Genomic DNA, 27,813 nt, shown 5'->3' on the forward strand with positions numbered 1-27,813 from the left:
CACCATGGCCATTGAAGGGCTGGCAGTATGAATCTGTCCTGGCAGTATGAATAAGTCAACCAACCAACTCTAGCTTTAGTATCATTCTGAGGTCCCTGGGTGTTTCTTTTCTACCAGCACCCTAGCAAGCTTGGACTGGACCCAGGACAAGTGGAAGGACATGCACCAGTGTAATATGATAGTTGAGAAAGAAGACAGAGGGCTCAAGTATAGTATGTTTATACATGTCCACATTTGCCCAGGGCCTGCACAGCAGCCACATCATCCCTAGCACAATTCATAGCAGATGTTTGCCCACAGCAAGTGCTGTGATTAAGGCCAAAACAGGCATCTGTCAATCAAGAAGGGCAGATTAGCACATGGACCCAGAGTCTTACAATTTGGAAGTAGCTGTCCAGGCCTCCCCCAGACTCCAGACCTAGGAATGTAGGACAAAGTGCTCTTTATCATGAGAGTCAGCAGGAGGCTCACTCTGGTGGTTGCTAGTCAGATGCTGCAGGGAGCAGGCTGTTGCAGGTCTCCATTCCCATCTCCCTCAGCAGCTCTACAAGGCTGAGGGGAAGCAGAGCCTCCACTGCCCAGAACATGTCTACTACCAACCTTGCACTTCAGGTGCCTACACTCCACTACTCCCTGTCACCTAGGTCAATTTCCCCCAGGTCTTTCAACTTGACACCTGTCACTTGCAAAGTGTGGGAGCAGGTATGGGAGCCTCTGACACGTCACTCCCAACATCTGGCACATCTATGATCATACAGTCTGTGTCATCCTCTTCATCCTCTTCTGTGTCTGCCTGGAAGCCATCCATGTCCCCAGACCCAACCTGTGCAAAATACAGCCTGTCAGCATGTTGACCATGTACCCCCCCCCCCAACATACTGGACAGTAATTTTGGTGAAACTGTCTACACTGGGACCTATTGCTGCAAACCCAGTGCTAAGATGAGCTATGTTCCAATCTCAAAACTGCCAGTGGCAGTACCCCACAGAAACCTGAATGGCTTCTGGACTTTAGATTCAGAGAACCAACTGAATATGCACTTTCTTGGTCTGTCTGTCTTTCTTTTTTTGTTTGTTTGTTTTTTCGAGACAGGGTTTCTCTGTATAGTCCTGGCTGTCCTGGAACTCAGAAGTCTGCCTGCCTCTGCCTCCCAAGTGCTGGGATTAAAGGTGTGCGCCACCACACCCAGCTCTTTCTTTTTTTAAGACTTATTTATGTTATTCATATGAATATACTTTAGCTGTCTTCAGACACACCAGAAGAGGGCATCAGATCTCATTACAGATGGTTGTGAGCCACCATGTGTTTGCTGGGAATTGAACTCAGGACCTCTGGAAGAGCAGACAGTGCTCTCAACCACTGAGCCATCTCTCCAGCGCCCCCCTTCCCCCCCCAAAAAGATTTGGTGTTTCTTTTGATGGCTAAGTCTCAGCAGCTCCTGAAACTGGGACTGCTGCTAGAATTCCTGGCTAGTTCATGGGCTTCTGGGGAGGAGACAGATGCAGCCAGGGTGACACCACATGATGAGGAAATTGCCTGGCAGTCTTTGACTAGGAAAAGTAGCTGTGACAAATGCCTCTTGCACATGGAAGCTGAGGCAAGAGTTGAGGCCAGCCTGGGCTGCTGCTTAGTGGTTAAGAACCTTGGCTGTTCAAAGAGAGGTCCTGAATTGGTTCCCAGCTCCCCCAAAGCAGCACACAACTGCTTTTTACTCCAGCTGCAGAGGATCTGATGCCCTTTGATAGATTCAGTTGTGCACATGCGCACACATCCATAAATGGATACACACGTATAAAAAACATGATAAATCCTTAAAATATGGCAATCCAAGGCTCAAAAGCTTGCACAGTCCATAGGTGATCACAACTTCCAACTATAGGTTAAACTACTCTGTGCTCTAAATGAATCCAGTGTGCTCAAGACTACAGCTGGCCCTCTCCAAGGGTATGGATACCAAGTCTACAGTGGTAGCCAGCACCACTTGGAGCCAGTGGGGCTTCCAGTAACAGAAAGGACATCTCATTGGAAAAAATACATGCTGACACTGCCTCAGTGGGCAGGGTTGCACAGGGCTCTGATGTTGTGTCACAAACTTGTGTCAATGCAACCCAGTACACAAAGTGCCACTCAAGAGTTAGGAAGGGGGCTGGTGAGATGGCTCAGTGGGTAAGAGCACCCGACTGCTCTTCCGAAGGTCCGGAGTTCAAATCCCAGCAACCACATGGTGGCTCACAACCATCCGTAACGAGATCTGGCGCCCTCTTCTGGAGTGTCTGAAGACAGCTACAGTGTACTTACATATAATAAATAAATAAATCTTTAAAAAAAAAAAAAAAAAAAAAAGAGTTAGGAAGGAGCTGTGGAGCAAGGAGGCTGAGGGGTTGTTATAGGACCCTGACTATGACATTCAGAGACATGGATTGATTCATGGCTGCTGGCATGGGAGGACAGGTAGGGCATAGGTTCTTGGGGAGGTAAGAAACTCCAGTTGACCATGATGGTAGTCACAACAGCTAAGAACTGTGTCAACTGTGGAGGAAGCTATGCATGCAGGTACATCTATCTGTTTAGTGCTGTGACTCAAACTGCTGTAGCCCGATGGGTAAAGGTGACTGCTGCACAAGCCTGGCAATCCAAGTCACACACCAGAAACCCATGTCAAAGTTGGAGGAAACCAATGCCATAAAGCTGTCCTGACCTGGCATAAACTGAGCAAGTACACATCCTGCTGTAGGCAGGGGTGAGCAAAAGCTCACACCTTCTGCAGCTCACCTGTCCATCATAGCGCCGCTTCTTCATAAACTGTGTGATGCACATGGTGGCCGCTGGCTTCCGCTTGAGTAGCATAGGTGTGCTCTGGCCAGGCCCCTCAGTGGAAGCACTGCCACTGTCTTCCCTGGGTGCTGAGGGCATGGCGGTGATGTAGGTCCACTGGCAGGGCACTGGTAGGCACTCCTGGCCAAAGCTCCTGAGCACCTGTGGGTGCACATACCAGCACATACGGAAGTTGGGCCGCTTCTCATAGGCAGAGTTCTCAGAGATAAGGCGCTTCAGCCTGGCCTTGGATGGCACAGCAACAGCATCCTCCAAGTTGGGCATCTGCAGGTGTGGGGTAGGACTTGGAAGGCTCAGCAGGCCCCTGCGGCATTGCTCCTGGAATTCATGGATGATCACCTTGCTCCCGTTCACATTGCCATGTAACAGCGGAAGCAACTGGGCCAGGACTGTGGGATGAGATGGGCTAGATGAAGCCACGAGAGGGTCCCATCCATCCTCACTCTTGGCAAGGAGGGTTGGCAAGGTACACTTCAAAGAAAGCTACTCAGCACTGGCTCAAGACTGGCTAAGCCACATGTTTACTTCCCAGTGGCCCTGAGCAATGCCATGTGGTCTGAGCAGGCACTGCTCTGAGCCATCAATGTCCCAGGTTTAGGACAGAGGGAGTGGCATTGCACTCTGGTCCAGGTCTCAAAACTGACTCAGCATTTTGCTGTGGGTGCTACTAAAATCTCCAAGGGAGCCAGGCCTCGGGGCTCACACCTGCTATTCACGTTCTCAGGAGTTGGAAGCAAGAGAATCACCATGAGTTCAAGAACACTGCGAGCCATCTGGCAACCTCAAGACCTGTCTTGAGTCACAATATAAGACACTAACTCAAAAACAAAACAAAAAAACAGAAAAGGCAAGGATAGTGTAGCAAGACTGGGTGTAGCTCAGTGGTAAGCACTTGGCAGGTTCCTGCACATCTTGGGTTTGTACCCAGCACCCAAAATTAAAAGGACAAGCTGCTACAGAAATGAGCAAAAGGCCCTGTCAGTTGTACATGCAGATAAGTTATCAGTGGACAGATTTGCACACATAGGCTCTGCAGACTTCTGACCTCACCAAGGACACCCTGATGGGGGCTGTTCCTGGATACTCCCGCACCCTACTTACTATGTTGGTCCCTCTTTTCCCTCCTGGAGGCCCTGGGTTCTGGCTCATCAGGGGATGTCACATCCAGCAGGCATGCAGTGAACTGCTGCAGCAGCTTCAAGTCGGAACTCGTGCAGTTGGCTGCCTCTGATGCCCATACACATCCCACGTGCACAGGCTGCAGCACACGAAAGCGCTTGCCCTTGGCTAGGAGCTCATCCCACTCCTTGGCCTTCAGCTTCTGGTGTACTTTGTGGTTCTCAGGGTCTGCACACTCCTGGCAGGATATGGAGCAGACCCTTGTTTAATGCCCATGCTCCCTGGCACCTCAGCACTGGTGCTGAGCTCCGGAGAGCCAGCCCCAGAGCATAAGAGGATGTGACAGCGAAAGACAACTCTAAAGTTAAAGTTAGTTCACATCCTGAACCATATGAGTCAGGATATTTCAGCAGTTTTGCCTGTCCAGCTTCACAGCTTCTATGACCTGGTTATAACAGGTGACCAAATACCCAACCCCAGAAACACCCTGCTCAATGTAGCTTCCAGTAGGGCCTGAGCTGCCCAGTGACAACATGGCCAGAAAGAGGTGAGAAAGCACAGCCAGTTTGACCTTAGCCATCCTGTTCAGGCTCCCTACACCTGTAACCAGGAGCTTGGGACCTAAGCTCTCCACAGGACCTTCTGGAACTGTGGGGCAGCCCATGCTTTCTTTGGGGGTTTGTTAGAACTCTAGGTGAAATCTACAAGCCAGGCTGCATGTCAATCACTCGGCAGTAGAGAAAGCCCAGCCCTGCTCACCCAGAGCCTAAGCCAAAGCAGCCGATCACTTCAACACCCTATAATCAGCTCAGGCAGGAGCCCTCACCTCAGTCACGCCTTCATCTTCAGATAGGTACCCATGGGGCACAAAGAAGCCATCGTCCTCATCCTCATCTTCCCCCACATCGTCATCCTCATCCTTAAAGAGAAATAAAAGAGCTCCCATGCACACAGAACACAGATGTCAGAGCTGAAGGCCAGTCTGGCCTCTCATATAAACACATATATCCATGTAGGCACTGAGGGGCTTGCAGAGCCTGCCTAGTGCCAACACTGGCTCTGGATGTTCCCTAGCACATCTGGATACATCTACATTGGTGTCAACAGGACCACATTAAGTTACAGTGAGCTGGGAAACCAGGCAGAAACAACACATGTAGGCAGAAGAAGGGACTGGTAGGACTCAGTGTGGCTCCAGTCTGTCCATGTGCTTGGGGGAGCTGGGGTGGCAAACACTAATCTAAGCAGGCCCAGACCAACCAGATCAACAGGCACACCCCACATAAGCCAACTGTACAATGGCTGCCTCCTGCAGTTGGTGTATCTGATGCCATTCATCCACACTGGAGTTACTTACCCCCTCACTGTGGGACAAAGACTCTCCAGGTTCCTCCTCTTCCCACTCATCGTCACTGTCTACCTCATAGTCAAGAAGGTTCTGAAGAAAGAACAAGGCATGAGCATCATGGTGGAACATAGCACAGAGCAGCCCACCCCCATGAGGAACCCCAATCCCATGGTTTGTTTACTTTGTCCTGGGCCCAGGGGTTCCGGGGACGGATGATGGCTGTCTTCTTGTTCCACGTCCCCCAGTATGCTGGCCGGTGGTTCTCTGAGAACTGCAGGAGCTTCATGCGGCCAAACTTCTTCCTTTCAGACACACCGTCCACCTTGCTGCTCTCCACAATGACCACATCCCTGATAATAAGACTGTGGTTAATACTGTACTCAGGGCTGGCTGCCCTGTGACCTGCCTGTTCAAGAACTGCTCAGGACTGTTCTTCCTGTTGCACCCAGGGTGCAGGAGGTATGTCCCACAGCCCTATGACATGTAACTAGAAAATGACACTCTAGGAGATGGTGACTGTTGGACTCAGCAGCATAGAGTAATATGGGCTCCATACCAGCCTCTAATAGTCTGGTATGCCAGTTCTCACCTGTTCATGATGTCTGTGTCATGGCCACAGACCTGGGTGGGCCCCGATCTCAAGGGCAGCCGGCTTTTTAGGTCACTGAGGAAGGAACTTGCCACACTCTGCTGCTGCAGGAGCTGGTCCAGCTGATCGCACAGGTCTTGATCCAAGGCAGCTCGGCACCGTGGAGCCAGCACCATGTGTTCTTTGATTTCAAAGGGGGCAAACTTACCACAGGAGCCAGCCAGGGTCTGCAATAGGAAGAACTCAATGCACTACCGGCAGCTGAGAGGCCGTGCTAGCCCTGGTGCGCTGCTGCATAGTAGCCAAAGGTAGCTACATGGGAGCTGGAAGACTCCAGAGACTTCCTTCTTTGGAGTGCTAGGGATGGATTTCAAACAAAGCCACTTGAGAGCTACCTTCACCTCAGTAGCTTTAACCTCACTTGTGGAGATCCAGCCTTTTGTATAGCCTGGGATGGCCTCAAACTGACAATCCTCACATCTAAGCCTGCTGAGATGACAGGCATGAGCTGACATTGGTACCTTCCAGATTTTGGTTTTCTGCCTTTTTAAAAAAAAAAAAAACAAAAAAACATTTTATTTACTTAGGGCCTGGAGAGATGGCTCAGTTTAAAAGCACTGGCTGTTCTTCCAGAGGACTCAAAGTCCTCTTGTGTTCTCTGTGGGCACTGTATGCATATGGTATATAGCCATACAGACAAAACACCCATACAAATAAAGACAACAATCTATAAAAGAGGAAACTCTCCATTAATTTTGTTATGTATATGTACGTACTTTTTGGTCTACACATCGTCTAAAATGTTTGTTAAACTCACTGAGCTCTGGAAAGCCAGTTTCTGTGTGAGCTGAGTGACTAGATGATTGGGGTGGATGAGTGAGAAGAAAGACAAGGAGCAGCTCAGGCCCCAGGGACAGCATGTGGCCGAGCTCAGAGCCAGTTCTTAGTTCCTTTTTGTAAGAGTGAAAACATAAGCGTCCCCAAAAGGGCATGTGTCCAGCCATATGGCCTGTTGGCATTCTAAAGTTTTTCTCTCTGACAGCTATGCTGGTGTACACTAGGGCTACACTTTGTACATAGCTTGGCTGTTTGGCTGGTGGTCTCCCTAATGGGTATATCACAGAGGCTGGGACCCCCTAAATATCATGCTACCCAAGCCTGGCCTCACGGCCTTTTGGAGGACAACCAGACCTTACTAGTACATCCCAGAGCTTCCCCTGGGCTTTCCAAAGCTCAGAGTCAGAGAAGTAGCAGCTGGTCCTGTGGGGCCAGGAAACTCCTGTAGCATTAGGAATATTCAGGACTGTCATAGTCCAGCTGACCACCTGAAATCCCAGTGCTCCTAACCAAGGTATAGGCCAGACTGCCAGGCAGAATGCAGATCTAAAATACAAGGGCTGACAATGTGGCTCAGTAGGTCAAATGCTGGTGACCTGAGTTCAACTCTGTCCGTGAGATCTCTGCCCAAGCATACACAGATACAGTAATAAATAATAAAGAAAACGACAAAGTATCTCAGGGTAAAGGTGCTTGCTGCCAAACCTGATGACCTGAGTTCAATCCCCATAACCCACACATTGTAAAAACTGACTCCTTTCAATTTCATTCTTAGCTCACACCCTCACTCTGTAACCATTTACCTCATGGATTAAAAGTATGTTGCTCTTGCAGAGGACCTGAGCTTGGATGCCACATCTCACAGCTCAAACCTCAACCCTTCCTAATTCTGCAGAGTCAAAGTCACAGAGCTTTCTAAGCAAAAACCTGAACAGCCAGCAGAACAGGAAGGGACAAAGCCCAGGAGATGGCAAGACGCCATATAACACAGTGTAGGCAACAGCAGGGCTATCCTCAGGGTACTCCAAGCCCTTCCCCGGTGTTTCTTTCCAGAAGATGAATGGGTTTTGTCACTGGCTCTGGCTATGGTATTGGTCACAGGCCAAGTGGCTGGAGCCATGTTGAGCCTCTAGCTTCATAGGTTGATTAGCTGGGGACCTGATGAAGGTACAGAGCAGACTCACAAATGGAAACAGGATGCTTCAACTGAGCTGATAAGAGCATCATTTCTTCACTCACCTACAGGCTGAGGTAAAAGAGTAGCTGTCACTCATGACATGGTGGGAGGGGCTGCCACCTCCCACCTCAGTTCCACATGGTGAAGCTGGCCAGGGTCACCACAGCTTTCCTTCCCCACAAACAAGGCCATTTCCAGGTAGTCTCAGGGAATTGCCATTGGAATCCACAGCACTATGCTGTGTCTCATACTGGCCAGGTGATGAGGATGACACAGCGTGGGAAAACATTAAGACCATGCTCAGCCCCTAGCATGTGCTCAGTCCTGAAACTGCAGCATTCAGGGGTTGAAGGAGAAGGATGGTGAGCTCAAGACTAGCTCAGCCTACACTGCCAATGCTAGCTAGGTTCTAACATGCCAGGGACAGGATCTAAGATACACCAAGATACCAAAGCCACTGTGGGACCAGTGCTTGAGCAACAGATGTCACACGGTATGTCAGGAGAGGAGACCTGAGAGTGGGCAGTGAGGGGGCTGGCTGGGCGAAAGGTCACCCACTTTCTATTGCCTCTCAAGCCTCTCTGTGCCTAAGGCTGCCATGGCAGCCACAGGTCAGCTCCCAGAGTGGCCTTGCTAGGCTCCACAGCCTTCTAGAGGCAAAAAAATCTTACAGGAATGTATTCAGTGGTCCTAAAGCAAGGCTAGGGAGATGCGTTGTCAGTACAATGCTGCCATCCAAGGTAGCAACCACATAAACCCCTGAGCCCAGCACAGTGGGTAACTCTGGCACTGCAATGGGAGCAGACAGAGTCCTCTTCCTGCTTCCTGGCCAGACAATTTATAGGTATGAGGCTCTAAGAGATGCTCTCAAAAAACAGGGTGAATGGGGGCAAACTTACAGTATTTAAAACCCAGCAGAGTCAGTTGTGCCTAGAGCAAACTGAGGCGGCACTCACCTTGGGAGCCTGCGGAGTCTTCGGTTTCTGGAAGAATCGAGTGATCTCTGCCTTTTCTGCCTTAATGCGCTATGGTGGGGAGGAGACAAGATGGGCACTTACCCAGGGCATTCTGGGAAGGCAATATTGCCCCTGAACTATGAGGGACTCATCCAGCAAGGAAGCAGTGCCGACACTGCAGCTGAGATGAGATCTGAGGGAGTATGCAGTCTCTGGGAGGCTCCCACTGCCCAACATTACAGGATGTGGGGCCAGGCTAACCTTCTCTTCTTCCCGTAACCGCTTCTCCTCCTCCTTCTTCCTCTTCTCCTCCAGTTTAGCCCTGGGAGACAGAAGTAGTGAGTTGTGTGAGCCCAGGGAGCCAGCCCCTCCCACATCCCACCTCTGACAAGGCTCTGGCACTGGGACTAAGAAAAATGCACAGCCTCAAAGTATTTTTCTTTGCTTCCTAGACACAGTCTTGCTAGGCAACCTGAAGCCTCCTGCCTTTGCCTGAGTGCTGATGTTACTGGCACTCATAATAAACTTATAATGAGAGAGGGTCTCACTATGTAGACTAAGCTGATCTGTAACTCACAGAATCCACTAGCCTGAGTGAGGATTAAAGGTATGCACCGCATCTGCCCATTAATAAAAAACCCTTGATGGGTTGGGGTTTTGTGGGCAGACTGATGGCTAGTCATGCACCAGGCGCTGCTGTCCATTCCCAACATGTCAAAAGCTGGATGTGTGGTGCGTGCTAATATCCAGGACTAAGGTGGAGACAGGGGAATCAAAAGCCCAAGTCTATCTTCGGCAATATGACAAGCTTGCTCAGAAATCATTTGCCATTAATAATCTCAACCATCTACTTGCAGGGAAGAAGAATTTTTTTGTTTTGTTTTGTTTTTGGCTGTACGTAGTGGCATATGCTTTTAGTCCCAGCAGAGGCAGGCTGATCTCTGAGTGTGAGGTCAGCCTAGTCAACAGAATGAGTTCCAGGACGGCTATGGCTACAGAGAAACCCTGTCTTAGAAAACCAAATGAAATGAAGCCAAAGATAGAAAAACAACTGAGCAGTACTATCCGGATAGAAATAAGAATGTCTCATGAGATACAGAGCTTCTGTGACCTTTCAGAGTCATAACCTCGAGGGACACAGTAGCTGTCCACTGAGGCAAGGGCTCAGTTAGGAACCTGAGGAAGAAATCCTGATGTGACCAGAGCATCTAAAACCAAATCCCCATCAGCCTGGTAGCCACCAGGCAGCCAAAGCCCACAGCCCTACATAACACAGGCCAGAAGCCAACTAAACCTCTCCAGCCAGGCTCCAGGAGTGAGGAACAGAAGAGACTCAGCAGGGAACATGCTGCGGACTGCCTCTAGGGGCTGGCCACTCACTCCAGAGCTTCCTGCCGCTCCTTGCGTTTTTCCTCCTTGAGCCGCTGCTTCTCCGCCTTCTCCTTCTCATCTTTCTCCCGCTTTTCCCTCCGCTCCTTTTCCTTCAGCTCCTTCTCCTCCTCCTTCTTCTTCCGTGCCTCCTCCTTGGCTCGTCGTATCTCTTCCCTCAGCTTTTCCTTCTCTTCCCTCTGCTGTTCTCTATCCTGTGAAAACAGTTGGCAAAGGCACCTCACAGGTGACAAGAACGGCCAAGTACAGAGCCGAGAGTTCAGCCCAGCACTTAAGACACAAATGGTAGGACAACGGTTCTCCATGTAGCCAAGGCTGACTCAAGATTCCTTGCATACAGACATGCGTGACTTTATTTCCTTTGAGGTAGTTGACTGGGCTGAGGTACAGGAGCTTGGCAGGAAAGTGTTATGCAGAGTCTTGGGTTAGATTCAATCAATGTCCACCAGAGGTCCTTCTGAGACTGAGCTCCAGCACATGGAGCTATCCACACTTGGAGCCTGGGGATGTGGGCAGCTGCTGTAGCAAGCCTGTGTCAGGTCTTGGTACTGGGGACCCTAGCATATTTTTCAACAGTGTACTGGACCATAGCTCTCAAGTGCTACTTTCTGGCAAAAAGAGGTACTCTGAACTAAGCAGGAGGCACAGGACTGACTGCACTGCAGGGACCTGTGTGTTCCAGGTTGTTACTAAGGAGACAGGTGCCCTGGAGACAGCCTGGCCACTACACTTTGCACATGTGCTGCTCACCCAGCCTGAGCTGCACTTGGAGGTGCAGGCATGCCATCCTATCACCCGAGAGACCTAGGTCAGACTGGGCCACACAGTAAGCCTCTGTCTAAACAAACAGATGCAACAGACAGGACTGGGGTGCACTGTAGAAGACCAGTATGTTCAGCATGCAAACAGCCAACCATACACAGCTGTCATCTCTGCACTATCTGGGACTATTCCCATGTGATCCTAATTCACACCCTTCCTGGCAAAGCTATTTTGCTTGGTTTTGGGATTTTATCTTATTTTATTTTGAGACAGGGTTTCGCCAGCTCTGTATCCCAGCACTTGAGATACAGAGGCAAGAGAACCTGAGTTCAAGGCCAGCCTGGTTTATAGAGTGAGTTGCAGCATAGCCAGTTCTAGAGGAACCCTGTCTCAAAAACAAAACAAAATGAAAAAAAAAAAGAAAAAAGAGATAGGGTTTTACTATGTAACCCTGGCTGAACTTGAACTCAATGCCCCTGTGAAGGAAGCTCTCCCACTACCTCCATTTGTGCTAGGAGAGACCGACGCAGGGTTCAGGCACCCCAGTATACCACTACTGTTAGTGCAATGGCAGTACAAGTGCAGCCCAGAGGAGCAGAGGTTCAGAGCTGGGAGGGAGGAGCCTTACTCTGTGCAGTTTGCTCCTGCCCTTCTCTGTGGAGCCTTTGACAAGGTTCTTGGCAACCTGAAAAGAAAGAGAAAAGACCTTAAATCACATTTCCCAGGGACTCCATCCTACTCTGCACAAAGGGCAGCAGCATCTGGAGCCTGAAGGGGACATTGTGAGAGCAGTCTGTAAGCCCTGCAGAAGCCTAGCAATTTAGCAGTTGATTATTTATCTTGAAGCGCAAAGACACGATTAAGCCCCAACACAGAAAAAAGCCATGTGTAATGATAAGACAGTTTTAATCCCAGTACTAAGAACCAGGAGATAGGATCCCTGAGAGCTCCCTGCTTAGCAGGCTACTTCAACTAGCTGGCCCAGGCCCAAGTGGTGTGTGTGTGTGTGTGTGTGTGTGTATATATATATATATATATATATATATATATATATATATATATGTATGTCAGAACCCACCTAGGAAAGGCTAAAGGCATGCAAATAGATTTTCTGGAGATAGCCCACTGTTTTGCATGGCCTGCAATGGGTGAACTATGAAATGCAAGGCCACCAGAGACTTCATTGTCACTAATATGCCTTTCCTGTCACTATTACATAGCCTAATGATTCCTGGGCATCAGTCCACCCTATTGAACAAATTTCCTGCAGGTCAACATGAAGATGAACTTCCATAAATTAATGTTGTTTAGATGAATTAATGACTTTATAGAACTCCTGACCTGATTCAAATAATTTTAGGAAGAAAGTTTTAGGAGATGGTTTTAGTCGTTTTGCTAAAAAGATGTACTAAAGTTAGAATCAAGAATGGAATGTGGGAGGTTGGTGAGATGGCTCAGCGGGTAAGAGCACTGACTGCTCTTCTGAAGGTCTCAAATCCCAGCAACCACATGGTGGCTCACAACCACCCGTAATAAGATCTGATGCCCTCTTCTGGTGCATCTGAAGACAGCTATAGTGTACTTATTTATAATAATAAATAAATCTTAAAAAAAAAGAATGGAATGTGGGGGTTGGAGAGATGGCTCAGCAGTTAAGAGCAATGACTGCTCTCTCAGAGGTCCTGAGTTCAATCCCCAGAAACCACATGGTGGCTCACAACCATCTGTAATGGACCTGATTCCCTCTTCTGGTGTGACTAATGGCAGCTATAGTGTACTCACATACATAAAAATAAAAATAAATAAATAAATAAACTTAAAAAAAAAAAAAAAAGCCAGGCGTGGTGGCGCACGCCTTTAATCCCAGCACTCCAGAGGCAGGGGCAGGCGGATTTCTGAGTTCAAGGCCAGCCTGGTCTACAAAATGAGTTCCAGGACAGCCAGGGCTATACAGAGAAACCCTGTCTTGAAAAACCAAAAAAAAAAAAAAAAAGAATAGAATAGAATAGAATGTGCCCCCTCATCATAGGATAATTAGTAAAGGCTACATAATAAGGAATACAATCAGTTTTCAAAATTACACTAAAAAGATAAATAGGCTTGGGACAAATTTGTGATTAAGAAAAAACATTTCATTCTAAGTCAGGTCCACAGATGAAGCCACAGGTGTGCACTGTAACAAGGCAAGGCATGTGAAACTGTGGCTTTGAACTTAAAATGAGCTCATACATTGAAACAATGCTTTGAACTTATGATCAACATCCTTCTGTAACTGCCCTTTTGTAAAGTAACATTTTATCTATGAGGTAATTTTCCAAAGAACTTTTGTCTAAGGCATAAAAAGACCAGAGAGAAGAAATAAAGTGTGGCTTGGGGGTGGGGCGGGGCTCTGCTCCATCCACCAAATGCATATATGCATGTGTCTATAGGTATATGTATGTAAATGTGCATGTCTATAGGTATATGCATATAAATGTGCATGAATACACATGAACATGCATGAATACACATGAATACACATCCACATGAATGTGGTTGGGTGGTTGGGCCTCACCAGACTATGTGTTTATGCATGTTGTTTATGTATAAGATTTTCTTTCTTTTCTTTTCTTTGTGGTTCACAAAGAGTTAACAAGTTCCAGGCTTGGCCAGCAGAGAGGTCCTTGAGCCAGAGAAAAAAGATCCCTAGCAATTAAGCCTTTTTCTTCTTAATCCAGGTTGCTGACAGCAGGAATTAATTACCAGAAGCCAATGGCTTTTAGCCTTAGAATAGCAAATAGTTATAAATAGAAAAATTGCCAAAGATAAAAAAGCTTTGGCCCTGATTACTGACTCTATACCCTTCGTTGCCTTCCTTGGAACCCTTTAATGTCAAGCTGGACACTAGCAGACACAACCATAAAAAGGAGAACAAGAAGCCCAATGTGGTGACCATGCCTTTAGTTTCAGCACTGGGAAGGCAGAGGCAGGAAGCCTGGCCTATATAGCAGGATCCAGGCCAGCCAGGAAGACACAAGTGAGACCCTGTGCTCTGGCCCCCAAAAAGGGTGCACAATGCCTACTGACCAATAATCAAGAATGTCTTCTGGCTTCCACTCTTAACAGAGGAACTAACCCACAAAGATTGATTGTCAACAATTATATAATTTAGAGGTAGAGCCTCTGTCTAGACTTCCCCTCCCCCAGTAAGGGACTGGGGGGGGCATGTTTAGGGATGAAAGCCCCCCTGGAATCCCCAGGTGAGGTAGAGCCCACCTAGAATCTCTCCTTCTGTGTTGAGATAAAGCAGAAACATTGATGCAAAACCAAAAACCTCAGTTTTTTCCAGCCAACAGCCCCAAAGGTTACACATAAAGATGGCAAAGGCCTTACTTGGGTAAGTAGGGCACAGCTAAGAATGCCTGTAAGCAGAGAGAGGCTAGCAGATGGCAAGTGCTGGGCCTAGAGGGTGAAGAGCAGTGGACCCTGACTCAACAAGGAGCTAGCTCCTCCCAATCTCACCCAACTGTGTTCACAGGCTGGGTCCTTTACCCAATCTGTTATACAAGTCCAAATGAAGTCCTTCCTGGTTCAAATGAGCCTGAGTTCTTTGTGGTACTAGAGCTGAACCCCAGGCCTGTATGTGCCAAGCATGCCATCAGGACTGAGTCCCTTATCTGCCCTCTGCTTTTTAGGACATAGCAGGTCACCCTGGCTGGGCCCATGAACCGGGCCTGTAGTCCCGGCCCCTCTGTAGGATTTCAACTTAGTGGAGACTCCCTAAAGTACCAACTAGGGGCTAGGTTATTGGCTCATAGTACAGTGCTAGCCTTGCACATGCAAGGTTCTAGTTTATATACACAACAAGCAGGGTAGAAATAGCTCTGCAAGTTTCTTTTAGATTTGGAGAGAAGCTCAATGGTGGACAACTCAGGCAGCTAAGTCTTAGTTGAAAAGACCAAGGTAGCGGCAGTGTGACATAGCATTGGCTATAGGGACACGGGAAAGCCAGGCCCTGCCTGCACACCCACAGATGGCCATATGCTGTTCTCTGTCCTCAATGAGTGTGAGATGACTGCATCACCATAGTGCCAGGCAGTATCAACAAGCTTTTCAGATCTCTGTTGAGTTTGAGGCTAACCAGGGCTACAGAGAGATGTTGTCAAGAGACAGGCAAGGTGCCGGGCATGGTGGCGCACGCCTTTAATCCCAGCACTTGGGAGGCAGAGGCAGGCGGATTTCTGAGTTCGAGGCCAGCCTGGTCTACAGAGTGAGTTCCAGGACAGCCAGGGCTACACAGAGAAACCCTGTCTCGAAAAACAAACAAACAAACAAAAAAACAAAACGACAAACAAAAATACACATAGGAGCTGTATCCTCTACAAAGGCTTCTCTAGTGGGAGCCCAGGACACCAAGCAACTGAGGCACACTAAGTTCTTTTGTGAAAACTGTGGGACCTCTCAAATGCTGAGACAAGAGGGCCCAAAACTGCCACTGTAGTCTGGGCTACACAGTCAAAAATATTTTCAAGCTGGGCAGTGGTGGCACACGCCTTTAATCCCAGCATTTGGGAGGCAGAGACAGGTGGATTTCTGAGTTCAAGGCCAGCCTGGTCTACAGAGTGAGTTCCAGGACAGCCAGGGCTACACAGAGAAACCCTGTCTTGGAAAACCAAAAAAATAAAAAAGATTCAATCTAAATAGAAAGATAGAAAGACACATGCACAGAGGAGGACTTCAAGTATTCTGAGGGGACACTGGGATTATATATATAGAGAGATACTGCTACTCTGGACTGTTGTTTTTAGACAGGGTCTCATGTGGCTTAGACTGGCCCTTACTTAACTTCTAATGCTCCTGCTGACAGGCGAGCACCATCAAGCCTGGTTTCTGTGGTGCTGGAATGAAACCCACCAGGGCTTCTTGAACTGGGTAAGCCCAGCCCTCAAGTATTTGTGTGAGGTGGGATCACCTGTGCTTCCCATGCTGGGCTTGAGTCTTGGATTCAAAAGATCCCAACGTGCTTCCTGTGGACAACACTATGTGCACCACTAGCTTGCCCTGGGCAGAATGATGAGGAAAGCTGTCTGACTATGTTCACAACAGATACAAGTTTTCTTCTGGAAATTTCCCGGGCTTTGGTGCTTGGAGCCAAGGTCTTTCTGTTGCCCAGTCTTGGCCTTGAACTTTCAACCCTTCTGTCTCAACCTCTAAAAGACCAGGATAAAAGGCACATTCTTAGCTTCAGAGTAGTTTTGACCCAGGCTTTGCTGAATGCAGTGTAAATATGGGGAACTTGCGCGGTGCAGGACTGAACACATCCCGGGAGCCAGGGCTTACATGGCACAAAGGGAAAGATGAAAGGAATGTGGCTGCACCAGTAAGTACTATCCCAAATGCAATGACACCCTGTGTTGCCATACACGAGACCGAGTGACAGGTCTCACAGCACACAAACTTGACCTCTGTCAGTGGTGAGAAAATTTATACTAAGAACCCTTCCCTGATCCAGAAGATGCCAGATGATGTAATTGTGCCCTGTCACGATGAGCAGAAATCCCAGCACCTAAGCCACAGAGATCAAGGGAAGATAGGTTTATATAACAAAAATAAATAATAAAACGGGGCCAAGGAGTTAGTTCAGCAGGCCAAAGTGCTTGTAACCAAGCCTAACATCAGAGTTTAATCAAGAGATTTATTTCTTGGACTCTGTCCTCTAATTTCTGCACACATTGTACATGTGCATGTACAGGTACATACATTTTTTAAAAATTTACATATAGAGGCTGGCTCAAAGGGTGAGAGCACTGACTGCTCTGCCAGAGGTCCCGAGTTCAATTCCCAGCAATCATTTGGTGTCTCACAACCATCTGTAATGAGATCTGGCACTCTCTTCTGGTGTGCAGGCATACATGCAGGCAGAACACTATACATAATAAATAAATCTTTTAAAAAAACTTAGCCAGGCGATGGTGGCGCACGGCTTTAATTTCAGCACTTGGGAGGCAGAGGCAGGTGGATTTCTGAGTTCAAAGCCAGCCTGGTCTACAGAGTGAGTTCCAGGACAGCCAGGACTATGCAGAGAAACCCTGTCTCGAAAAACCAAAACCAAACAAACAAAAAACCACCTCCCTCAAAAAACAAAAACCCACAAACAAACAAAAAAAAACCCAAACCCCCAAAACAAAAAAACCAAACTAAGTGTTATATGGAAAAAGGCTAATAGGCCTCTTGAGAAGGATGGTTGAGGTCACAGCAAGTGGCTGAGGTGTTCCCACCCACCTGAGGCCTCAAACACCTGCTCTTCAGCTCTGCTGCCATCCAGCTGCACTCTGGGTTAGGATACTAGAAGGAAATGGAATCAGCTTAGCTGTTCACCAACACAGGGGAGTATTACTCAGCTGCTAAGAAAAATGAAATTATGATGCTGAGACAGGTGAATGGATCTCTGAGTTCTAGAACAACCAGGGGAAAAACCAAGAAAAAAATCTGCAGGAAAATGGGAGCTTGGAAACTTCTCCTGGGTGAGGAAACCCAGGTCCAGAAAGATGAATGCCGCCATGTTCTCCCATCTGTGCATGTATGAGTCTCCATCCACACAAGGCAGGAAAGCAGTAGGGAGCCTTAGAGTAAGGATCATCTCAAGGGAAGGGATAAAAGATTAAGATGAGAAGGGTCAAATGGGGTAGGGCTAGAATGGAGGGGCAGGAGAATGTGGCAGGATAAATAACACTAAAAAGGCCTGACACCACCGGGCAGGGGTGGCACAAGCCTTTAATCCCAGAACATGGAAGGCAGAGGCAGGCGGATTTCTGAGTTCGAGGCCAGCCTGGTCTACAAAGTGAGTTCCAGGACAGCCATGGCTATACAGAGAAACCCTGTCTTGAAAAACCAAAAAAAAAAAAAAAAAAAAAAAAAAAACACCACAGAAGCATCCTCAAACACAAAAACATGCATGAGATTTAAACGGAGCTGTCCTAATTGGTGGTAATAGCTGTCCCTTCAGGTTCCTCTTTTAAAGACACGTTTACTTATGTGTATGTTTTGTATGCATGCATGTCTGTCATCATGTATGTTTGTGTATTGGGCACTGCACCTGGGTCCTCTGAAAGAGCAAGCAGGTACTCTCCAGGTCTGAGGCATCTCTCCAGTGCCCTGTGTTCTTATCTTTACATCCACAGATGAACCAGCTCTCAACCCAGGTTTCTTTCTTGAGATATAGAAAGAGAAAACTCCACAAAATCTACATTCAAGTAAGATAGTGGTATACTTGACCCTGCATGAGATATATGTTACCTCCATGACAGCCAAATCTGCAGACATCTGCAGTAAAACTATGCTTTCCTGATATGACAAAATTGTCACCCATATGCACTCATGGTAGCTGTGATTGCATATTTAAGACCTACACAGATCAAGCCACACAAAATTCCAGCACAAATGGAGTACACTCATGAATGTCCACCGTACTTGAGGAGCTACTGAGGAAGGATGGCTGCTAGGAATGGGAGAGTCATCCTCCTACAGGGATCATGGCCAGTAGATGGTCCCTGTCCTGCACATGTAGGAGCATGAAGTAGACTCAGCAGATGTAGAAACAAGAGTAGATAACCCTGCTCCACCTGAAAACCCACAAGCCTAGCTCCAGATGCCCAAATGCCAAGTCTCTGTGGACAAGCCACCTTTCCTGGGTATATACAGACACCTTCTCTTAAAGATGCCAATTCTTAGAGCAAATAAAACTGGTCACAACGAAGACGCTATCAGATCTTGGGGAGTCCAGCAGCACGGATATACCTACAGTCCAGTTCCTACATCTATGCCTCAGGGAACATGGCAGAAGAGTGAGTGGGTAGAAGACTATAAGAGCCACAAGATCAGAAATCTGCTGAGACTGTCTCCTAAAAACAGCTGCATAGGCCTGGAGAGATGGCTCAGCAATTAAAATCACTAAGTGTTCTTCCAGAAGTCCTGAGTTCAAGCCCCAGCAATCTCATAGTGGCTCAAAACCATCAATAATGGGGTTGGATGCTCTCTTCTGGTGTGTCTGAAAACAGTCACAGCATACTCATATATACATAAAATAAATAATTCTAGTCCCCCCTCCCAAAAGAACAGCTGCATAAACAAGATGTGAACAATGAACGTGCTATCATGGAAAGGGGTTATTTTCATGCGACTCCATCCTAGAAAAGGAACTACAGGCAAATATTCTAAAAAGCCACAACCAATGCTCCTGAGCATTTGGGACAAGAGGTGCTGAGGTGTGATTAAGGCCCTGGCTTCCCAGGTCTCACAATGGGGCCCTTCATGCTGTGACCAGGCTCATTTTCCCCTTGTCTTCAAAGCTGAGCTTTCCAACACTTGCCGTTTCCCCACTTCTCTTTATTTATTTATCTATTAATTAATTTGATGTTTGTTTGCTTATTTCTGGTGTGGAGGTGAGACTTGATTTGATAGGTAGGTGCTCCCCACTTGGATATACCCCAGTCCTCAATATGATATTTAAAGATGAGTGGTATGTTGCTGCCACAAGCCAGCTGGTTGCACAGACTGCCCTGGGGTACCTTTCTGGATGCAGCCTAGACTGACAACCAGAACCCAGCAGAAGTCACATCCCTCTCCAATCAACATGGCCAGCCTAAGGTCACTACTAATCAGGTGTCAAAGATGTGTGGAGTAACTCACAGGCAGGTCCTCCATCTCATGATTGAACCCAGGGCCTCACACATGCTAGGCACTTTACTGTTGAGGCATAGCCCCAGATACCTTTCCTCAATTTTCTAAGTCTTCCTATATGGCCCAGGCTGGCCTTGAATGAATGCAAGATCCTCCTGCCTCAGCCTCCCAAACACTGTGATTATATATAATAGTTTTTTGATTGGGTTGAGACAAGGTCTCATGCAGGCTAGGCTGGCCTCAAATTCACTATGTAACTGAAATCACCCTGACCTGTGGATCCTCCTGTCTCTACCTTCCCAGTTAATAGGTTTCTGAGGTACCTGGGATGGAGCCTAGTGTTCCAAACTAGGGCTCTACCCGGGGAGAGGCCCTGCTTCCTGGGTCACTAACCACATGGTAATCCGGCGGGAAGGGCAAGTTTCCAGGCCATCAGTGCCCTGGGATTCAGGAGGGTGGGTACTCACTCTGCAGATGGGGGTGGAGGGGGAGCTTCTCCCACCTCGATGTTCTGGGGGTATGGATAGTCCCTCAGGAGAGCTGGTTGGAGAAGAGGAGTTGGTGGAGGAGTGGCTCAGTATGGAGTCATCCTCGGGGCAGGACTCCAGTATTTCACTCTCTGAAGTGACACTCCTATCCAGGGACATCATGGGAAGAGAGGCAATGGAGGGCTTAGTGGCCAGGATGTCCTCCAGCACCACCACAGGCACTTTCTCTATAAATAGGAGATCCCCTGCCTTGCTCCAGCTTGATAACTCCTTGGTGGGGCATGTCCTAGAACCTGGGGTCAGCTCCGGACAGCTCTGTAGTGAACCAGCCTGACAGTCACCCGTCCTCTTTGGGTCTCCTGGACTCCCAGGCTCCTCTTCCGTGTGACAAGTGATGTCTGAAGGGGTCTCTAGGAGACACAGCTCTGCTGCAGAGTGCTCCTGCTGCTTGGCAGCTCCTTCCGCTGTGGTGACCACACCAGCAGTGTCAGGACTTAGTTCACTGTTGCCCTCAGGGCTGTCTGGAATGCCACTGCAGTTCTCCGTCAGGTCGATAATGACCACACTCGGTACTGGCTTGATTGTTGCCCTCAAGAAGCTATCAATGGGGCCCTGGCCACCGACCAACTTCGTACTCAAGCCTACATGAGAGCCTGTGTGACACTGGCTTTCAAAAGTGCCCAAAGACAATTGTAGATCCGGGACTTTGCTTTCCACAGCTGCTTTTGGTGATGTGTCTTCCTCAACTTTCTCCTTGGGAACAAGGTTCAGGCGTTTGAAGGGCAAGCGGGCTGAAATGAAGAGAAGCAGCATCTTTAGTGACAGCAAAGGGAGACTGTCACCCATCCACAAATTCTAAGTATCTGGGCATTACTGGCCCTATTGGGGATTGGGATGAAAATTTCAAGTAATAATGGAGCTGCTGGAGGCTGGAGAGATGGTTCAGCAGTGAAGAGCACTGGTTACTCTTGCAGAGAACTCTTGAGTTCAATTCCCAGCACCCACATGATAGCTCTCAAACAGCTGTTACTCCAGTTTCAGGGGACCTGATATCCTCTTCTGACCTCTAAGGACACCAGACATGCACATGATGTACTGACATACACACAAATAAAACACCCACACTCAGAAAACTAAAGGGGGAGGGGCAGGGGAATCAAACTCAGGCACTGAGGATTCACAGCACTTTCACCAGAGCTCACGGGCCTATTCCATGCATTTAAATGTCAAAGTGCCATTGGTTAATTCTTCATAATCCAAAAGCCAAACCAACCCTTTCCCCAAACCTTGCCCAGAGATACTTTCCACCAAAGCCAGCCTGGCCATGGTGCCCTGAATGGGGAGGGCTGCTTGAGGTCAGCCAGATGGCCGGCTAGGCTCTGAGATAGGAGCCTTGATCCTTGGCACAATCCCACTGCCTGGAGACAAGGGTATGAACATGGCTTGTGAATGTTGGGGAATAAGAGATATACATGCACTGCCCAGCAGCACTCTCCACTTAGGTCCTGCCCCACATAGGCAGTGCCTGTCTAAATGCCTCAACTTGGAGGCAGTTACCAGCACCTACTGGGAAGAAGCCAGGGTGTCACAGAGACAGCATACAGGGTTACAGGGCATATCTCCCCACAACAGAGACACCAAAGGGTTGGCGAGATGGTTCAGTGAATAAAGGCACTTGCTGCCAAGCCTGATAGAAAGGACCCCGATGGGGGAAGAAGGCTATTGTGGTAGTTTGTCTATCTTGGCCAGGGAGTGGCACTATTAGGAGGAGTGCCCTTGTTGCAGTAGGTGTATCACTGTGGGTATGGGATAGCTGTTTGGAAGTCAGTCTTCCACTAGTAGCCTTTAGATGAAGATGTAGAATTCTCAGCTCCACCTGCACCATGTCTGCCTGGATGCTGCCATGCTTCCACCTTGATGATAATGGACTGAACCTCTGAACCTGTAAGCCAACCCCAATTAAATGCTGTCATGGTGTCTTTTGACAGCAGTAAAAACCCGAAGACAGCTATCTTCTGATTGCCACATGTAAATCACAGAATACATATAAAGATACATGTAGACACAAAAAAAATGAATCACCATCTAACTTATTTGTACACAAATCAAATGGTGAGTTGGAGATCCTGCAGCTCTGCCTCCTAGTTCCTCTGCAGGACACACAATTTCAATCCCAGGGTTGAAAGGGGCTTCTAGAGAAGCTATGCTTTTGTGATTACAACTGAAGTAGGAAGATGTGAAGGTCCAGTATGGATATTGAAACTAATATATAAGGTGGGCTAAAAAGTAAGGCCCTGTCTCAAAGATGAAAAATAAAGCAACTAGAGAGGTGACTCAAGGATTAAGAGCACTTCTTGCTCTTGCAAAGGACCCAAGGTGCGTTCCCATCACATCTGGTTGCTCACAGCTGCCTATAAATCCTGTTTCAGGGAATCTGACACCCCATGGCCTCCAGGGCCCTGCAAACAAGTAATGCACATAAGCACCCAGAAACACACACACACCATTTTTACAAGTTTAATGGATATTTTAAAAAGTATATAAAGTAGGAGATAGAAACAGTTCAGTGGTTAGAACACTTGTTGCTCTTATAGAAGACCCAAGAGTTCAGTCCCCAGTACCCACTTGGTGGTGTAACAAGTATCTTCCACCTGCAATGGGTACAATGCCACTGCATGCATGTGGCCCATTAAGATACACGAAGTTAAAACAATATAAACAAATCATTAAAAAAAATTAAAACTGGCTGGGCAGTGAGTGGTGAGATGGAAGTAGGTAAGATCTGTGAGTTGAAGGTCAGTCTGGTTCACAGATTAAGTTTTAGGAATGTCAAGGCTACAGAGAAATCCTGTCTCAAAAAACCAAAACCACCACTACCACCACCACCACAACCCAACCAACCAACCAAAAACAACCCCTCCCCCAAATTAAAACTGGAAGCATGGTGGCAAACACCTCTAATCCCAGCGAACAGGATACAGAGGCAGGTGGATCTCTGAGTTCTAGACCAGTTAAGGATACATAGTAAATAAACACGTAATGAATTTTCTCTTAAAATATGCACACACTAGTTATCACTAAAAAATAAAAATCAGCAAATGGAAACACAACTGCCCCTCAGCTCACGTACATACAGCATCCATGGAACATAATTCAACTTCACACTCATAGTGAGCCCCATGTTTATGCAGGCTCACCAGACTCACGCGTGTAAGTAAAGTCCGGGAGAGTCACAGCTCAGTGGTGTAGGGCTCGGCTGTCCTGTAAGGCCCTGGGCTGGATTCACAGCACCAAAACCGAAGAAGAGACAAGATATAACAAACACCAGAGACCTGCAATGTTTAGTGGCCGATACTTGAGAGAGAGAGAGAGAGAGAGAGACTATCCAGCCTGAAGGGAGAAACCACTGCCCTCCACTCAGCCCCTCACAGGCCAGTAAGGATCCCACAGAAGCCAATGGAAACAACTTAGGAACCAGGTTTAGAACTGACGTTACCTTGTATTAACCTCTTCACTGGGAACCCGGGTCTGTCTTTGCAATCCACGGCTGTAGGTAAAGACAGAAGAGCAGAAGTTACTAAGGGTAAGGGCCATTGGCCAGCTAAAGTCTACAGCAGCCAAAGGCAAGCAGGCTCCTGCGGCGCTGTCTGGTCCACTTGAACCGTCTCTTTGCTTGAGACAGGGTTCAACTATGCAGCACAGGCTGACCTAGAAAAACTCACGGCAGTCCTGACTCGGCCTCCCAAACGCTAGCATCCCAGGCACAAAAAGTATCACAGCCTGCTTTTACAGACTTAAAAAAAGAATTACTTAGTAGTTTGTTTGTATACTGGGTCTTGGTATGTAATTGGGATGACCTGGAACTTACAAAGGTCTACTTGCCCCTGCCTCTCAAATGCTGGGAACGAAGACACATACCTACCACCATGCCCAGCCACAATGTATTTTTCTTATTTACGTGTATGCATGTGTTTGTGTGCATGGTATCTACAATTCCATCAGTTCCCCTGGATCTGGAGCTCTAGGCAGTTCTGAGGCACTGGATGTAGGTGCTTGGATGGGAACTCTGGTCCTCTGTAAGAGTAATGAGTGTTCTTAACCGCTGAGCCTCTCTCCTTCTCTGCAGTTTTACTTTTTTTTTTTTTTGGTTTTTCGAGACAGGGTTTCTCTGTGTAGCCCTGGCTGTCCTGGAACTCACTCTGTAGACCTGGCTGGCCTCGAACTCAGAAATCTGCCTGCCTCTGCCTATTTTTTTTTTTTAAATTAACTTATTTAACATACACGAGCACACTGTAGCTGTCTTTAGACACACCAGAAGAGAGCATCGGATCCCATTACAGATGATTGTGAGGCGCCATGTGGTTGCTGGGAAGTGAACTCAGGACCTCTGGAATAGCAGTCAGAGTTAACTGCTGAGCCATCTCTCCAGCCTCAGCAGTTTTATGTTTTTATATTTGCTGTGTGTGCACCTGCCAGTCCACATTGCCACATGGAGTGTCACAGAACAGAACAACTTGCAAGAGTCTGTCCTGTTGGTCTACTTGTAGGTTCTAATGACAGAGCCCAAGTGGTCAGACTTAACAGCAAGTACCCTGACCCTTATGCCCCATCCTGAGCCCCCAGAGGCAGCTTTCATGGCTGGGGAAGGTTTGGGGGATGCTACTCACTTTCAGTTACTATACAGGCACTCCCTATAAACAGTCTACAATGAACAAGTCAGTCCCACAACAAAAAATTATTTGGCTCAAAATGTCAACACTGAGCAACACTACCCTAGACTCAGTCCCTCCTGAGTCCCTCACTCAGAAACTTGCATTATGGCCCTTCTTCTAGGTCAGTTAAGGTTCAACTGCCCAAGAATGTCCCAAAAGTCAAGTGAGGGCTGACAAGATGGTTCAGTGAGTAGGGAGGGGGACTTTCCAAGCTTCCTGACCAGAGCTCAATCCTCAGGACCCACATAGGGGAAGGGAAGAACTGATTCACACAGACACAGTGAGTGTGACTGGACAAATGGATCAGAAATTAAAAGCACTTGCTGTTCTGATCCCAGATCCAACAGCTCATAACCAACCACGAAAGTCTAGCACCAAGGGATCCAGTGCCCTCTCTGGCTTCCATGGGCACCTAGCTCATGTGCATAGACATACACAGACACATGACAAGAAATAAATCTTTAAGTAAACAAAACCAAATTTTTTAAGTGAAGGCATCCTATTCTTAAATAGATGAAATGAATAAATTTCGTTGCAGAATCTGTACTCATGTCAAGACACAATAAAGAACCTGGGGTTGGGCTCAATGGGTGGCATACTGACCTAACATGTAGGAATGTCTAAGTTCCATCCTAGTCTTGCATAAACTAGGGCATGTTAACACTTGGAGGTAGAGGCTTGCCTGGGCTATATGGGGACCTGGTCTAAAACTAATAACTACAAAAAATAAATTAAAGACCTAAAGACCTCATGAGAGAGATTATTTCCCACTAAAATGAATTTAAAGCTGCAGGAATAAGTAAGCACATTAAAACCCATGTATATTAGACCATAAATAGAGCCTGTCTTTTTGTTTGTTTTGAGACTCTACATAGTCTTGATTGTCCTGAACTTGCTATGTAGATCAAGCTGGCCTCAAACTCAGAGATCCACTTGCTTCTGCCTCTGAGTGCTGCTGGGATTAAAGGTATGTGCCACAACACCCAGATGAGAACCTGCCATATGTAAATGCCTTTAAAACAGTTGACTTGGGTGCGCAGAAACTCCATCAGTAATTTGGGGTGAATTCCCATACATTTTCCTAATGTTGCATGCAATTCAGACTTAAGCTTTCTACAACCTCAGCTATCCGGAGTAGAAACAGCCCAGGCACACCAACTTAAGAGACTCGGACCCCCAGAACACTCTCCCTTCTCATTTGAATGGAAGGTAACATCACCTCAATTTTCTATTTAAAAAAAAAAAAAGTTCCCCCCCCCGAAGGACACTTCTTTCTTTAAAAATTTTATTCCATTTTAATAATTTATTGGATACAGGCTTGTGGAATTGATTCTCTTCTTCCCAGGATACAATTCAGGTGGTCAGAGGCCAGATCAACCTGAAATTCATCATCCTCCTGCCTCAGCTTCTAGGATGCTGAACTGCAGGTGTGAACTGCTACACCAAACTGGTCTTTATTGCCAGAGCAATAGTTTCGGTTTTAAACGTTCCACCTTGGTTAAATAAAAACAATGCTCCGTGAGAGTCCAGGAATTGTACGAATATTAATGTCCACATAAAATTCTCAAGCCAGTCAGAACAACAGCTCCAGGCTGTGTGTGTGTATATCTTTGATGATCAGAACTGTAAAAGGGGCCAGCGTTATCCTAGAAGTGGATGGAGACTGAGGATGCAGCTCTCCATCCTGAGACTGGCCATCCCCAATTCCCCTCATCTCCGAGCTTGCAGACTAGTGTAATGTACCCAGAAGGGCTGTCTAGTCAGTGGTGCTCAATTGGAGAAATCTTAGTCTATCAGGCCCGACCTCGTCTTTTCCAGTCCCTCAACCGTTCAACCCACACTGGGGATACAATTTAGCGGGGAATAGGCACCCCACATTTCGGGAAGCCTGCCGCATGCTACAAAGACTCCTAACACGTACCCGACTGGTCCATACCACACTCACAAAGGACCCCTTTGGGGATCCAGAAAGGGTTCCTGGCTATGCTTTAACCACCCAAACCGACCTTTCTGGACTAGCCCTGCCCCGCAGAGTTGCTGCTACCCTGGTGTCCAGAGCTCAAGTAAGCACAGGCCTCAATTTCCCCGCCCATTGCAAAGGTCCGAACTGCTCTGGAATTCACAAACGCACTTAATAACCTGTACGACTGACTTTTCTTCTCCTTGCCCTCAGTTTCTCCACTTGCTGCTACAAGGTCCAATTGATTTCAAGAGGACACAAGCACTCAGGATCCATCAAATCCAACTCTGGGCCTCGGTTTCCTCCTTTGCTCCAGCTATTTAGGCGACACAAGATGCCTTAGGGAGCTTGCGAAGCTGACTCTTCCCCCTCCCCGAGGCCTCAGCTTCCTAAGCGCCCTCCCTTCTCCTGGTCTCGGCCCCCAGGCCACTTAGGCGTGGACCCGCTCCTTTAGGCAGTTTCACCCACCCGCGGCTGTCCGCGTCGCGGCCTCCGGCTCCTCCAACATCTCCGCGGCGGCGGCGGCGGCGGCGGCGGCGGCTCAGGCTTCAGTCGGGCGGCCAGGCTGCACACTCCGCCTCCCACCGGTGTCACTTCTGCTGCCGCCGCTGCCGCCGCGCTCGTATTTGGCGGGAACCGCGGCAACCACCGCGGCCCGCGCGCCGATTGGAGGAGCTCGCGTCACGTGACAGCTAAGCCTCCGGAAAAGAGGAGCACTCAGCACGTCCTCGCGAGAACTTCGGTTTATGTGCTAGAAAATCCCGCGGGAGGCGGATGAAGGCTCCTTTCCGGCGGTTCAGGAGCGGCTGGGAAGATCCGCATTTCTATTGATCCTAAGAAATGTCAATCTAAAATATCCGCGTTTGCACCCCCCCACACACCCCTTTTATTGGCTGTATGCGTTCCAGGAGGTGGGAAGGGTACGTTTAGATTAGTAGTGACAACTTGAAATTATCCATTGGAAGAGTAATGGGAATTAAGGT

General features: G+C 47.9%; 1 protein-coding gene across 1 annotated transcript; it reads right to left on the bottom strand.

Moving 5' to 3' along the window:
• Window positions 1–203: 203 nt before the first annotated feature.
• Chaf1a (chromatin assembly factor 1 subunit A) lies at window positions 204–27,479 on the bottom strand. The gene is made up of 14 exons (XM_021186233.3): window positions 27,299–27,479; window positions 23,655–23,705; window positions 20,138–20,949; window positions 11,641–11,697; window positions 10,242–10,444; window positions 9,123–9,183; window positions 8,862–8,930; window positions 5,892–6,118; window positions 5,484–5,652; window positions 5,312–5,392; window positions 4,781–4,873; window positions 3,937–4,192; window positions 2,773–3,224; window positions 204–823 (listed from the first exon to the last, which is right to left on the bottom strand). The coding sequence occupies exons 1-14, from the start codon at window positions 27,336–27,338 to the stop codon at window positions 680–682; spliced, it is 2,715 nt and encodes a 904-aa protein (XP_021041892.1). The 5' UTR covers window positions 27,339–27,479; the 3' UTR covers window positions 204–679.
• Window positions 27,480–27,813: the final 334 nt, after the last annotated feature.

The sequence above is a fragment of the Mus caroli genome, unplaced genomic scaffold (genome assembly GCF_978045245.1).
Source record: "Mus caroli unplaced genomic scaffold, Mus_caroli_1 scaffold_18, whole genome shotgun sequence".
Taxonomy (NCBI): domain Eukaryota; kingdom Metazoa; phylum Chordata; class Mammalia; order Rodentia; family Muridae; genus Mus; species Mus caroli.